Source organism: Hyperoodon ampullatus, assembly GCF_949752795.1.
Source record: "Hyperoodon ampullatus genome assembly, chromosome: 3".
NCBI lineage: Eukaryota > Metazoa > Chordata > Mammalia > Artiodactyla > Ziphiidae > Hyperoodon > Hyperoodon ampullatus.
The window spans coordinates 30094957-30109648 of NC_136916.1; the positions used below are offsets into that span (position 1 = coordinate 30094957).

At 56.5% G+C, this 14692-nt stretch overlaps 1 protein-coding gene across 3 annotated transcripts in view; it reads right to left on the reverse strand.

Moving 5' to 3' along the window:
• Positions 1-14692, reverse strand: part of PCSK6 (proprotein convertase subtilisin/kexin type 6) — a gene marked incomplete at both ends in the record, with an annotated part of 192995 nt that overhangs the window by 4130 nt on the left and 174173 nt on the right. For all 3 annotated transcript variants that reach the window (XM_079700188.1, XM_079700187.1, XM_079700186.1), the window contains 5 exons: positions 1460-1589; positions 5698-5801; positions 8760-8847; positions 10641-10837; positions 11777-11879. In XM_079700188.1, the coding sequence (XP_079556314.1) occupies positions 1460-1589; positions 5698-5801; positions 8760-8847; positions 10641-10837; positions 11777-11879 (622 nt within the window). The remainder of the gene's footprint in view (positions 1-1459; positions 1590-5697; positions 5802-8759; positions 8848-10640; positions 10838-11776; positions 11880-14692) is intronic.

Genomic DNA, 14692 nt, shown 5'->3' on the forward strand with positions numbered 1-14692 from the left:
CAGTCCCAGCACTGGACGCTCCTCCAGGACTGAAAGCTTTGCCACACATGGAGGTGAGCACCCAGGGAGGTCCTGCCCTCCTCAGCCAGGGAGGGGCTCACGGGGGCTGCCTGCCCCCTGCCTCCTGGCACTGGGGACCCCATAGCTTCTGGGTGCCCTGCGGGGGCTCTTTGCTGTACTCGTGGGAATTCCCAGCATCCTCTGAGAGCCAGGGTGTCTGGCAAACGAAACTGATTATCACTGTGTAATTCCGCATTGTCCCTGGCTGCCACACTTAGGGTAATCACCCTGGAACCAGCTGGCTGGTTAAAATGAAACTTTACTTCAGACACCGGTGCCGAGGGTCCTTCACGGGACTCAGCAAGGCTGGGTGAAGGTGGCCGGCTAGTGGGGCTGAAACCCTAACCCTCTTTGAGTGGGTCCCACAAGCTCAAGGACCAGGTGGTCTCTCATTTGCTCACACAGGTTGTTGGTTTTTGTTTGTTTGTTTTAAAGAATAGGTTACAATCCAGAAGAGTTCTCAAACACAGCCTGAGGGGATCTCAAAGACCCCCACTGTGGGTCCCCAGCTGTGAGCTGCCAGACGGGCATGGTCTCCCTGCACTGCTCTGAAGTGGGCACCTGAGGCTACCTCTTTGAGTCTACGTCAGAGGGACGGCCCCTTCCCCACTCCCACCATCATGATCTTCAAGGTCACCGGCAGACTCATTGTCACTCTCACCCTAGACGAGACAGACTGCCCTGCCCTGTTCCTGGGCTCCAGGCGATGAGGCCTGACATGAGGCAAGATTCAGCAGGACAAGAGGACACCAAGCAGACGTCTTCTCCTTTCACTGCCCACATCCCGTGACAAGAGAGAACACTGCTCAGAGCCCCCAAAAAAGGATGGTGCACCTTGCGGACACACAGGAGGGAGCGGAAAAGGAGAACGAGCCGGGTTATAACATCTCTGCATTGGCTAGAAGTGGCTTTAGAATGAGGAAGTTGTCAGAATCTTCTGTTTTCTCTAAATTATCCAATTTAAATTTTAAACAAATCCTACACGTGGTTTCCTTAATGACATGCTGTGAACACACTGTGGTCCGGGGTGCAGGTGGGGCTCCCTGGCATCTGCTCCGGGGTGGCGGCTCTGCCGGTCAGGCCCCCGTCCTCTGCGTCCTGCCCTCCCAGCCACACAGCGCCTGGTACACAGTAGGTCTCCACAGATACTCAGGACGTGAACAAAGGCATGAGGGCCGCCGCCTGACTGTGACCTTGGCCATCACCACCTGCAGGGTCCCCTCCTCTGTCTGCCCACTGCACCCACTGCTGTCGTGGAACATGGCACACCCTGCCCCCAGCCCCTGGGACAGGGGCCACCAGACCCAGCCCTCCTGCCACTCCTCCATAGGCACCGCTGACCGCCCTTCCCCGGCCATCTCGGGCTAAGTCAGGAGGACTGCCTGGAAGGCGCACATACCTTCGGCACACTTTGTGGGGCAAGCCCGGCATCTCCTCTGGGTAGAAGCCCTCGCCACAGGCTGGCACACATTTCCAGTCTTGGAAGTGGAAGTTTGGGGCACAGTGAATACATTCTTCTCTGCTGGGCCCTGAGGGGTGTGGGAAAAGCAGCAGAGGTCAGGGACCGCCCACCTGCCCATCACATGTCCCAGACCTGCTGCAGCACCTGTGAGATCCAGGTCCTATTCAGACACCCCAAGGCCACCACACAGCTAGATTCACCCAGGTGCCACTGTGCGTCTGCACTGGGCCCTCCTCGCCACTCCTGGGAGGTGGGCCTCATGCCCACATCTCACGGATGGGGACATGGAGGCTGCACCAAGCTCAGCACACCTCCCGCTGCCCGGGCCGCGTTCATCGGCCCTGATTCCAGGTGCCTCCTTTCCCAACAGGCCTGGGCCCGATTTCAGCTAGGGCAGCCACAGGTAGCTCTGAGTTCTCAAAATGTGGCCTGGCCAAACACACTTACACACTGGATTTCAGAGACATAGTTTAAAAAAAAAAAAGTGAAACAGCTCGTTGATTTTTTAAATATTGATTACATGTAGAAATGATAGCATTTAGATACATGGGGTTAAATAAGATGTTATAATTATTTTCACCTGTTTCTGGAGGGAACTTAAAGCTGCATCAGTAGCTCACATCGTATTTCTAGTGGACAGAACTTGGTGTAAGAATATGTGGGAAAAGGGAAAGAAGAGGTTTGGGGGCCTGGGGTTGACAGGTATTTGGTGTGAAGGATCAGGACTTTTTCAACAGAGAAAAAACAGCTAAGGGCTTATGGGGTGAGACGTGGGGACCAGAAAAGGCAAGAGCTCTGAATGAAGGGTCAAGAGTCGTGAAGGAAAAGCTGCAGCCCAGTGAGGAGGACTCATCAGCCTGGGCAGGCAGTGGTCCAGAGTGAAGAAACCGCACTGTCCATCTGTCTGTATGCCCATCTGTTCATTCATTCAGGCCAACAAGAAGTCAGTGCTGGGTGTGCACTCCGTGTCAGAGTCCCCAAGGAGCATCAGAGAGGCAGCGAGGTGGCCAGTGGCTGACGGCTTAGAGGATCGAACTCAGGGAGAAACCATCTCAGATGCTCACGGAGACCACAGCCCCTCCTTAGACCTCCCCCCACTGTGGTCTTGTCTCGGCTTGAGGCCTGACAGCTGAGGCAGAGGTGTCCGGCCATCTTCCTGGAGTGACTTCTAGACCTACGGGGGGCCTCTGGGCTGCGTCGCGGGAGGACCCCTTTGCAGACAGGGGTCCGCAGGGCGGCTCTGCCAGCCCCGAGGCTTGGTGCTCTGGCAGCTGGTTTCTGCTCTCAGAACCAGCTTCCAGCTTGGAAGGGGATTCTGAGCTCACCCAGGACTGAGCGTGAGGCAGAAGCAGGAGCCCTTGGGGTTCCAGGGCCTTCATGAGGAGTAGCTGCCCACCCACCTGGGGTCTCCACGGGGGTGTCCTCCCTCTGCTGCAGCAACGCAGTGGGAGAGCCGCCCCACAAATGCGTCCGGTTTATGTCCTTCTGGATGGACGGCTGCTCTTGTGCCCCAGCCCCCATCACTTATCTGCAGGGAGCATCTGGCGTTGGTGCCCCCCACAAACCCCATTACCCATGTCCTACTGCCAGGGCCGCCAGGGTCCCCAGTGCCTAAGGAGCTTCTGCAATGGGAAAGAACACCCATTCTTGTTTGCTCCTAGTTTAATGCTCAATTTGCTAAACTTAAAAGCGGATGAAACCCATTCAGCTGGAGTTAGAAGAAGAGAAAGCCCTGGATGGGCGGAGGTGACGGCCCCATGACAACGTGAAGGTGCTCAGTGCTGCAGAGGCGTGCACTTCAAAATGGTAGGTTTTATGTTCCGGATCTTTAACCACGATGACAAAAGCTGAGTCAACACAAATCTCCTAGAGCAACTGTTTTCACTACTACTAAAAATTGTGAACTTTGTAACTCAAAGTCTCTCAGGGATTCCATTTAGTCACAAGGCTTTCCGGGAGTCAGACACTTGAAAAGCGGACACAGATCATAAAAATCGTAGCAAAACGGGTGATGCTTAGGCAGGATCCACTGCACTGTTTGTGGGTCCCAGGACAAAGTGAAAATGCAGGGCCCTTATTCCAAAGGCAGGAAAAACGTGCTATGAAGGGCGCTAAGATACAAAACGCGTTCCTTTCTTCTGCCATCTCTCTCTTGACCTGTCATGGTGGTTTTTATCTGCTATTTCATGTCGTGCTCCCCTGGGTGAGGACGGGCCCTCATGTCCCTCAACTCCACACACATGTGCCCCACTGGCCGCTAGCCGCTGACCCACGCGCCACGCCCTGCCGGGTCCCCTGCACCCACCCAAGGCAGATGGGTTCCCCAAGGGATCACATCCTCTGTGCCAGAGGCTCTGGGTACCTGGACCAGGATATGGGAAGAGACTTATTCCTACTGAGTCATGACTGAGTGTCCCAAGGTACTGCCGGCCTGGGGTGGGGACAGGTGCCACCGTGCTCCATGCTGTACTCGTGCCTAACCACGGCTCTCCCCACACCGCACCCAGGCCCCTCACAGGCGGGGAGCAGCAGTGGTCACGGAGTGGGAGCTGGGAGGGGAGGGCCAGGTGGCCTAGGACTCCAGGGGCTCCCGACAGGGACCGTGACAGGCAGCGAGAAGACTTCGGCGCTGGAAGTGGGTAGTGTCCCTGTCCCAGCAGCGGCCGGGGTGGATGCACATGTCCCAGAGCATAGAGGGAACCCGGGCAGGCGGGTGTGGGGAGCAGGGGAGACCCCTGGACAGCCTGACCCCTCAAGTGACAAAGAGGTCGCTGGACTGGGTGAGAGAACCACAGTGTTTGCCAACAGGCAGCGTGGGGATGCAGAGAAAGGAAACCACACTGAATAACTGAATTCAAAAGCATTGTAAAGCTACACGCCTGAATTTTATGGATTCAAGTGACTATGAAATCTAAATAAGTGACATCGGCGATGCTCGGCGATGCTCTTAATCAACCTGGGCTAAACAATGCGTCAAAGAAACAGAATGAAAATGACAGGCAACAAGGCAAACGCTAGGAAAGGCTGCTGGGCCCCTGCCTTTTGGGGGGTTGTCCCAGGAGGGGAACCCAGGAAGGCACATCTTCCAAAGGCCTTGAGAGTGCTGGTCTTTGCCATGGCATGTCCACTTCTGGTCAAGGGTCAAGGGCCCCTTGACATGGGCTCACGTGGCCACACTGGGACAGCTGCCCCGTCCTGCCATGCATCCCGGGACCCATGTTACGGCATCAGTGACTTAGCAGAGACCTAATTCTTACATCGTTACTGCAGCAAAAACTCAACCTGATGTGGGTTTCTTAGAACAAGGACCAAAGCACTGGGTCAGGAAGGAGGGTCAAGAGGAGAAGATTCAATCAGAAATACATATGAGCCCACAAGCTCAGAATGTGCTACAATATCCTGGTGCCAACGACTCTGCAGCACGAAACCCAACAAGACAATCATTCTCTGCGATTCTGCATAAAAACTGCGCCTGGAAGGCAGCTGTGCTATCATCTCTGTGGGAAATTACAATATACATAAAATTGCTTACAGAGATCTTTTCCTCTTTGAGTAAAATGTTCAAAATAGGGAAGATAGGTATAAGGAACTAAGGCTATGTTTTAAAAAGCCTTCTTCCTTCACCACGGAACTTGCCCAGCCTCTCCCCGAAGAATGGATGAATCGGAACCTCCGGCACTGCTACCCTGAGGCAAGGGCTGGGTTCCACGCAAGAGCTCACTAGCAGTTAGCATCCCTGCCCGGCCTGAAAGCATCCCCTACCTGGCTGGGCTCCTGACACCGGGAAACCCAGGCTGCTCCAAGTGGGCCCTTGTGGTTTTTCTTTTTTTTTTTAATTTTAAAAATTGTGGTAAAATGTACGTAACATACAATTGACCATACTAACCATTTAAGCATACAGTTCAGTGGCATTAAGTACATTCCTATTGTTATGCAAGCACCACCACCATCCATCCATCCCCAGAACTTGTTTATCTTCCCAAGCTGAACCTCTGTACCCGTTAATCACTGTTCCCCTGTCCCCTCTCCCAGCCCCTGGTAGGGCTTCTGGGATTTAATGCTGCAACACCCACGGAAGCCCGCAAGTCCCAGGGCTTTCTGGGTTTCCAGGTAGTCAGCCCACCGGCCTGGGGAACTTGGGCTCCAAGTGTGGCCCCCGCAGGCCGTGAACTCACCCACGCAGGTCTGGCAGGTGGGATGGCATTCCCCGCACCTGATCAGCTCAGAGTCAAAGTAGGTGCCTGGCTCACAGTCTGGAATGCAGCTGCCCCGTGCAAGGCTGTTGAAAAGAAAAAAAAGGCAGTCTTTTATATCCTTTCCAAAGCTCTAATTCAATTATGATTTGCCCTCAAATGTCTTTCATGAGAGGAATTGAAAGTTGCTCAAGCACAGCTCTTGGCATCACTTAAGGTTCTGAACTAATGCAAGTGGCAAAACTGTCCTGCAGCATCTTGAGGCCGGCTGGAAGGGACACCCGGGCCTGGAAGCAGAGTCTCTGCCTTCTGGTGGCCGGTGGTCCCGAAGCTCCTTCCCAAAGCCCCGTGGCCTCGGTCCCTGTGCGGGAGGCCACGCCCTCCACGCCTTCTGGGCTCTCCTGCTCTGTGACACCTTCTCTTCACTGACACCAATCACACTAGAACCCAAGGCCCACGAGGAGAACTCGAGCATGGGTGGGTCACCCCACTGGTGTGGTCTCACTGGGCGCAGCCCTGGGTGAAGCCTTGGCATCTGTGATGTGTGAGGGGGGTTGGCGGCAAGACTGACCCTGAGTCCCAGTGGGCTCCTGCCTCGCCCTTGCTGGAAACCTTCTGTGCTTCATGAACCTGAGATAAAATCCGCTCCTGGGACCTAGCAGCCCTGGCTGCTGTGGCTCCGGCCTCCCTCCCTCACCTCGCTCGGCCAGGCAGCGAGCGCACGGCTTCTGGAGCAGACCCTGTGCCCCTTCCCAGCCGTGCAGCCCCGGCCCCGGGCAGGCCAGCCAACCTTCCTGCCCCCCCGTCCCCTCAGCTGTCCGTCAAGGCTCCTGCGTGGTCAGGTTGCTTGGAGGACAGAACCCTGGCAGGTGTCGGGCACCCAGCAGTGTGAGTGGGTGTTGGCTGCCATGGCCGCTTCAGTTCCCAGGCTCACTGCTGCACATGTTGTAGATGGATCTGCTGCCTGACACATCAAACACGTGCCCCAGGGTCTGTGAGATCCAGAGGCTCCTGCACTTGGTGGGGGGACGTTGGTGGGGCTGAAGGCATCTCTGTATCAAGGCGGAGGCCGACCCCAGGGCTCCCTCTCGTCCCGGCCCCCAGGCCACTGCACCAGCTGTTCAGTCAAGTCTTTACTAATGGATGTTCCCAGCCTAAAGAGATGGACGCATGGCTTGGCCACCCTCACTGCTTCAGTGGGACCGATGATTTGAAGCCACAGCTAAAGAGGATACTAGGCAATAAAAAGAAGCTTTCTGTGGATTACGGCTGATGATGGTTCAGTGTCCGCAGTCCTCCCCGACTGCTCGTCACGGCTGCACCACTGCCTCCACCTGGGGGGCTGCTGCCTGAGAGGCGTTTTCTCCCCAGGACACAGCTCCTGGCCTGAGCATCTGACCTCCTCTCCCCCATCTGACCCACAGGAGCAGGGATGAGCCGCCCCCTCCAGCACATCCCCACTGGGAAACAGGCTCCAGGGAGCTGGAAACACAGTGCCTCCCCCTGACACCCTGAGTCTCTGGCCTGGGTGGGGGGCCCTGCGGGAGGGTCCCCCAGCCGAGCTCCCAGGCCCCAGTGGCAGCCAGCTGAACCTCTCCGCCTTTCCCTTCTGGGGCTCTCCTTCCTCCACATGTCAGCCCCCCACTCCTCATCCTGCCTCGTCCAGCTCCCCGGTTCAGAGAACGGGCATGACGTGTGACTCTGGGGTCCTGTTCCCCTTCCCTCCCCCGGCTCCCGGGAGCGTGGGGCAGTGGACCCTCTTCTCTCCGATCCCCTGATCTGGAGTGGGTGGGGCAGGCTTGGGGAACCTTAGTCATGCTGCTCCAGGAAACTGTTCCTTTCCCCGTTAGTAAAATGTGAAGAAGAATGCCATATATGTCACATACGTCATAGGTTGCTGTGAAGATTAAATGAGGCAGTATTGGTGAGAGCAGCTGGAGTAAAATGCTTGTTTTCTTCCTTCACTCCTTACTGGAAAAGAATTCAACCCTGTGGGGTTGAATTTGAGGGGAGGCTGCAGGACCGGCAGCATCCGTGTCCCCTGGGGGCCAGGTAGAAACGCAGAGTCACAGAGCCGCTGGGTCAGCACCTGCATTTTTTTTTTTTTTTTTTTGCGGTACGCGGGCCTCTCACTGTTGTGGCCTCTCCCGTTGCGGAGCACAGGCTCCAGACGCGCAGGCTCAACGGCCGTGGCTCACAGGCCCAGCCACTCCGCGGCATGTGGGATCTTCCCGGACCGGGGCATGAACCCGTGTCCCCTGCATCGGCAGGCAGACTCTCAACCACTGCGCCACCAGGGAAGCCCAGCACCTGCATTTTAACAAGAGCCCAGTGATGCCCCCCAGCCCCGCCCCTGCTCACTGCCCTCGCTGACCCGTCCCTTTCTTCCTTAAAGTGCAGGCCCTGGTTCAAGACTGGATCGCGGGAGGGTCCACAGCACAATTTCACACAGAATGATTTCTAAGCTTCTAGATGGTAACTTCGAGGAACAAGTAATGTATATTTGGTGGCAGTAAACAGGCTACACCAGCATTCCAAAATATTCCGGTAAAAAATCATTAGCTTGGTAAGGTGCTTTTAAAGGAGACGTGGGCTGAGCTTGGTGGAGCCGGGCAAACCAGGAATCTACAGGGTATCTCCAGGGAGCGAGCCCCCTCTGCCTTTCCCTCAGTCATCCAGACTGGGAAGGAAACTGGAGTGAGTGGGGCTCGGTGCCCAAGAAAGGGAGCTCCGTGCTTCGTTACAGCTCCTCACCCTTCCAGTCGCCAGCCCTACCTTCTGTGAGAGGATCCACTCTCGCTCTTACCAATTCTCCAAATGTTGCATAAAATGTAGACATTTTCCCCATCCTCTGACTTTCTATCATAAACACCAATCTCTAAGTGGAAATCTGATTTTGACTCGGAATCTGTATCCTGAAAGGCTTTGGGCCTCTGAAATTTTAGCTTTTAGGAAAAGGAGGCAAACACTTGGTAGATCAATGACAGACACTTATACCAGCATATACCCATGGCTGTGCCTCAGGTCTGAAGGGAGGGTCTTACCTGAATCCCTCTTTACAGACAGTACATTTCTCTGGTTCATCCATGCACTTTTTACAGCTTGGGTGGCATTTAAGGCAGTTTTTCTGATCTGGAGAAAAATAAGAGGAGGAAAAGAGAAGAGGTGGGAGGATCAAACCCGGGCAAATGAGACTCGGGTGTTCCAAGGCGGGGTTGATGGAACAGCCATCACCGGCGTTGTCTCCAGACGGGTGACACGGTGACCGACCGCCAGAGGCATGTGGAGACTGCGTGCCCAGGTGTCAGATCACACGCCTCGCACCTCTTTTCTGGAGTGAAGTCCTCACACGACCTTGAGGCTTGGAGGTGGGCCCTTTCCAGAGGAGACGTGCTCTAGTCCTACATCTTCCCCTGGGACTGGAGCCAGAGGAGCAGAGTTTACTGAGGTGCCAGTCTTCCTAAGTGTGACCGGTGGGGCCTGAGGGTGCCCCTGAGTGACCCTACCCACCCAGGGCCCTCACAGGGGTCTTGACTGACACGTTGGCGGTCACCTGCACAGACATGAATCTCCAACACCCACCACACCTTGGGGGAAGCCCTGGGTCTCAGTGATTACCCAGGTCACTCATCCTGGCACCCGGTCAGCACCACCCTGTGCTCGGGGCCTCCTCCTCGGGGCCCCACAGCTGGCATCACACACACGCTGCAGGGGCTCAGCGAGGGCGTCTGGGGGTGACTCTCGGGGTGACCGAGGTGGCTGGTTCTTGCCCAGGGGTGGGGTGGGGGATAGGGATGGAGGAGCCTCTGCCCTGAAAAGAGGTCTGGTTGCAGCCCAGGGCAGGTGTTTGCAAAGCCTGTGAAACGTGTCTTGCACGACTCTTTGCATCCCCTCTAAAGAGTGGCTATTCCATGGCTTTCTATGTCCTTAAGGATTCCCTGGCTCCTTCCCCACAGGAGTGAGAGCAATGCTGTGACGGGACCCCTCCTGCAGGATGCGGGCCAGAGGTGAGCTCTGGGAAGCGCTGCCCCCTCCCTGCACAACGGCCAACACGTCATCTGAAAACTGTCCTCCATCAATTTAACCCAAGCCCTCTCTTTGGCCTCTTCCAGGCCGAGGTGAGTGTTCAAACCTTGGCATGAGGTTCCGGCCCCAGAGCCCATCCACCCCACTTCCCAGGATAGGCAGGATGGCAGGACGCCTGTGCTGCTCTGAGTTCACTGGGTCATTGCTAGCTGTGGGCCCTTTGGCCTCGCTCGGCTTCACTTCCCCATCTGCAAGGTGAGGAAAGCATCGCCCACGTCTTGGGAGTGTGGTCACTATGTAAAGTGCACAGCCAAGACCAACCTGTCCTCCTGAGCCCAGTTATGCCCGGCAGCAGGCACCTCTTCATTCATGGAGACCCGCAAACCTCCCCGGCCTTAAACCCCGGTTTCAGCTTAGCGGCTCTTGCTGGGAGGGGCTTTCACCCAGTTTCAACCACCAAGCAAGCCAGTGCTGCGTCCTGCACCCCGCCCAGCGCCCACATCCACTGCTCCAGGAGAGACCGCAGGGCATACCCGGAAGCTTTTCTATTTGGATGTCTGAAATCGGTCTGAGCCTGAGAGCCACTGGCTCAAGCTACCTCCCTGTCCATCCTGAATAATGGACACTGACCTACAGAAGTGTGACAACCCCAGACTACGGGGGCTCCATTTCTGAGTCACTTTGAACCACCCTGGCCAGGTTTGGGTGTGAACTGCTATCCACTAACAGGGTCCGAGGGCTTTGATTTCATCCTCTCTCCCTCCCTCCCGTTAAGGGTCCTTTCTCAGGAGGACAGAGTACACAGGAAGCAGAGGGCGGGGAAAAGTCTCCCAGGAGAGGGGACCCCAGCCCAGAGCGGGGCTGACTCCTCATTTCTAGGCCCGGGGACACACACTTACTTTCATCAGCATAAAATCCGGCGGGACAGAAGGTGACACAGGTGTTCACCTCCTGATGGTGGTAGAACCCGCGGCGGCAAGACAGGCACTGGGTGGGGCCCCGGCCCGAGCAGGTCTCGCATCCCTTGTGGCAGCGGCGACAGCGGCGGGCTGCCATGTCCCCGAAGTAGCCCAAGGGGCACACGCTCACGCACTTCCTGTGGGAGCAGATCGGGAGAGGACTTTTCTACTGGCCCCAGCCCCACGCCTACCCAGCAGCACGGGGGTCAGGCCGAGGCAGGGCAGCTGGCCGGGAGGGAAACCTTAGCTGCCTCCCGTCGGCAGACTCTGAGGAAACAAAGGCCCCAGGGCAGAGGTAAACCATTAATGCCCCTGAGAAGTTCCTGATGCAGGAGAGGGTTGAGGGCTTGCATGGGAACCTGGGACTCCTGCCCTTTCAAAGTTTCCCCGAGGGGGGAGGGGGCACTCGCAGGTTGTGCTTGGCTTCCTTGGGCAACACCATGATGGTATCTGACTTTTGGAACGTTCAGCTCCGGCAAAACCCCACTGACAGTGCCCATGGGCAGTGAGCGGTCTCCAGGCTGTGTCCAGCCAGCAGAACAAACGTCTTCGCACGGCACAGGGAGGTTGCGGCTGTATCTGGGCCCCGGGGACACCGTGAGAGTCCCAGCCGCACCCCTGCCAGAGCCCTGGTGGGTGTGTGCTCCCCAGGAGGGCTGCACCCCTACCCGGGTGCTCAGGGATGGGGGCTCCTCATTCACGGCCGATTGTGCTGACTTTTAGAACAGTACTGGCCCTTAAGATGACATCTGTCTGCGGTTCCCAAGTGGTTGTCATGCTCAATACGACCCATTTTTGTTTAGCAAAATGGAGAGAAAAAAGTTTATAAGCACAGACAAAACAATGCCACGGCCTCTGAGTTCTCTGTCATGGTCACGAGTTATTTATGAGATGAGAATAAAAGGTTACAAAAACATAAAATTCCCAAGCAGTGACCCTCAGGGTGATCTCCTTTCCGGGGTGTTTGGTTAATTCCTAAGTATGGTGCCAGGCTGCAGGGGTGGAGAACACAGCTTGGCCACCTTAGCGGGACGCTGGGCGTCTCCAGGACACGCAGGGGCAGCCCAGCCCTTTACCTGCTGGTCTTGACGCTCCCCAGGCTGAAGTGGACACAGTTCAAGCACTGGTCTGCATTAGGGCCATCACAGCCTTTGTCACCACACTCCGGATGGCACACACCTTAAAGAAACAAGCATTTCCTTTCACCCATAGAGATGCTTTCTCAATCACGTCCAGTCTCCTAGGACCCCATGTCCGGGTCTCACAGGCCCCTGCTGGGCCAGAGCACCCACCCCTGCAGAACCCGCCTCAGCTGGGAGCCAAGCCTGGCTCTGGGCTCCAGTGTCAGAGGGTCTGATGACTCGAGACAGGGACGGCCCGAGGACAAGCAGGACAGCCGGTGGTGGGTGAGGACCCGGGTGGGTGAAGACGGGCATTGTGAGGTTCTAGAGGAGCAGCTATGGCGGGGCGGGAGGGGCAAGGGACAGCCTCAGGCAGCGTCCTCCCCTGCAGCGGAGTTACGATGCTGGACCAGCCACCAACTCTGATTTCCATCGTGAAGGAGAGAGCAACGCGATATGGGGCGTTGAGGGCTTGAAGGCGCTAAGGAAACTGCGGCCAAGCAGTGAAGATCTGACGGAAATTAAGTGGGAGAGGCTGGAATAGAATGCGCCATGTCCCTCACACGCGGTGAAGGAGGCAGGTGGGTTTCCACGTCCCTGGTGGGTCTGGGGTGGGCGGGAGCTGAGCCCTTTTCAGCTCCCGTCTCTCTCACCCTCAGAGGGGGACATCCTGTCTTCCCTCAATCCCCAAATTCTAACTCTGGGAGCCTGTGTGGTGGTGTCAAAGCGACGGAGAAAAAAGCAGGAGCTGGGGGACCCCATCAGGCCCCCTGTCCTAGGTCTCCCCTCCACCTGCGCCATGGGGAAGAGCCCAGTTTGACTGGCTCTTGCCCTCAGGCTGGGCGGCCCCTCCATAGGTGTCCACCTGGGGGCCAGGGCTGGTGCTGTGCTGGGACCCCTACCTCCCTTGGCCCCCGACGCTCCTCCTCCTCTGGGAGATGGTTCTGGAAAGCCTCCCCGTGTGGGGAGGGAGGGGCCCGGCGGGGCGTTATGAAAGTTTTTGAGTCCTTGGAAGAAAAAACCACCTTCTACAAGGTTTTAGTTGTTGGAGGGGGTGGGGAGTGAGTTCAGAAGAGAAGAAGAGGTGTCTTGCCAGCCACCAGAGTTTCCTGGGGACGTGAGGGAAAGACAAAAGTCCCCATTTCTCTGCCACCCACAATGGGTCTTTGCTGAGGGGCACAAAGCCCTCTTCATTCCTCTTTAAAGGGCCTCCAGACCTTCCCAGTGTTAGACTCAGCTGTATTTGGCTTCCCTCCCTGAAGGTTTACCGTTGCTGACATTTCCAAGGTTCTCATTGTGGGTTCCCCCCGTGAACCCCTTTCAGAGCCACGTGCATCCCTGGGGGTGCACTAGACGCTCCTTCTGGTCTGGGTGGGGGAGGGCACTGGGGTCGTGCTGGAGCACAAGGTGCCCCCATCCCTTCCCAGGCCCCAGACTCACTCAATTTGGGGATCGATTCTCATTTGACTTGATCCTTGTTCGCCTCATCCCAATCCACTTGTGGGGTCCAGCCCTCCCTGCCAAGCTGGACTGACACCCCGCCTTCCCCTGTGGTCACCTCTCCCGGAGGCAGGTCTGTCTCATGTGAGAAAGTGAACTGCTTCCTAATCCTAAAGAGAAGTGGGGGGACAGGGAGGGGACGAAGCTCCCCGCAGGCAGGATCTGGTCTAGCGTGTCCACTGCCAACTTCCCAGCACCTGGAAAGGCGTTCAGTACAGGGCAGGCGCTCAATAAATATCTGCTGAGTGGCTGAGGGTGAGAGAACAGATGAAAGGAGAGGGGCAGAAACTGGGGAGGCGCAGTGCCTCCCGTCCACACACAGGACGGGAGGGCCTCGGGGAAGGCCTGGTTCCCGGTGTGTGGACTTCACGGAGCCCCCTCCCTCTGGGGCCTCTCTGTGGGGCAGAGATTAGTCAGGAAGCCAGTGGGAGCCCCATGCAAGGTAGGGACCACCCAACAGCAAGGGCAGCAGGACCCCGCCAGGGCATCTAGGTGACGGCTGTGTCCAGCCCTGCTTTGGAGAGCTCGGTAAGAACCACCGCCCCCATGCAGGGTGCTTGGGTCCATATCTGTAAGCGCCCTCCCCAGTACGGCTCTCTACCAGATTACCTTGACAAGCCCAATATCGAGACTCATTTCTGCCATGAAGCATTCCTTTATTTACTTATTTATTGTTTTGGTCTCGCCTTGCGGCACGTGGGATCTTAGTTCCCCGACCAGGGATCGAACCTGTGCCCCCCTGCAGGGGAGCTCGGAGTTCCAACCACTGGACAGCCAGGGAGGTCCTGAAACTTCCTTGAATTACATCCACCTGCTTGGCCATCTTGTCCCAACATCACCATCACTCCTAAGAATGCACCTGGGTTTTCTCTGGTACCACTGTTAACTCATTCTCTGGGTGAGCGCATGCTATTCACTGCAATTTGTATTTGTGTCTCCTTTTCTTCTTTTCTCAATGAGCCCGAACGTTCCTCAGAGACCCACTACCTTCCTGTCTCACCTCCCAGGGCTCCAGCTACAGGACAGCATGACCCTCGTGCTGAGCCGACTGTATCACAGCTACTCCCTTCTGCAGGGTGTCAGACTGACACAGACTTATTTGAAAACTCTACCTTGAATCCTTAGTGGAGCAAATCCAGGATAAAAAACATGCATAAACAAACATTAGAAAGCAACTGGGGAACTCTCGATGGGTTTTGTCATGGGCTTAGACCAATTCCTGGAGGACCAGGCGGATTCAGTAGCTATCACAGTCGTTCTCACCACTCACGCCACCCAAGAGAAGTGCGCTGGGCCCCCTGTGTCACTAAGAGGCCTGAGGTGGGTGCCAGGGTACAGCTGTCTGCACAGAGACCCCCTTATGGCAGGGCT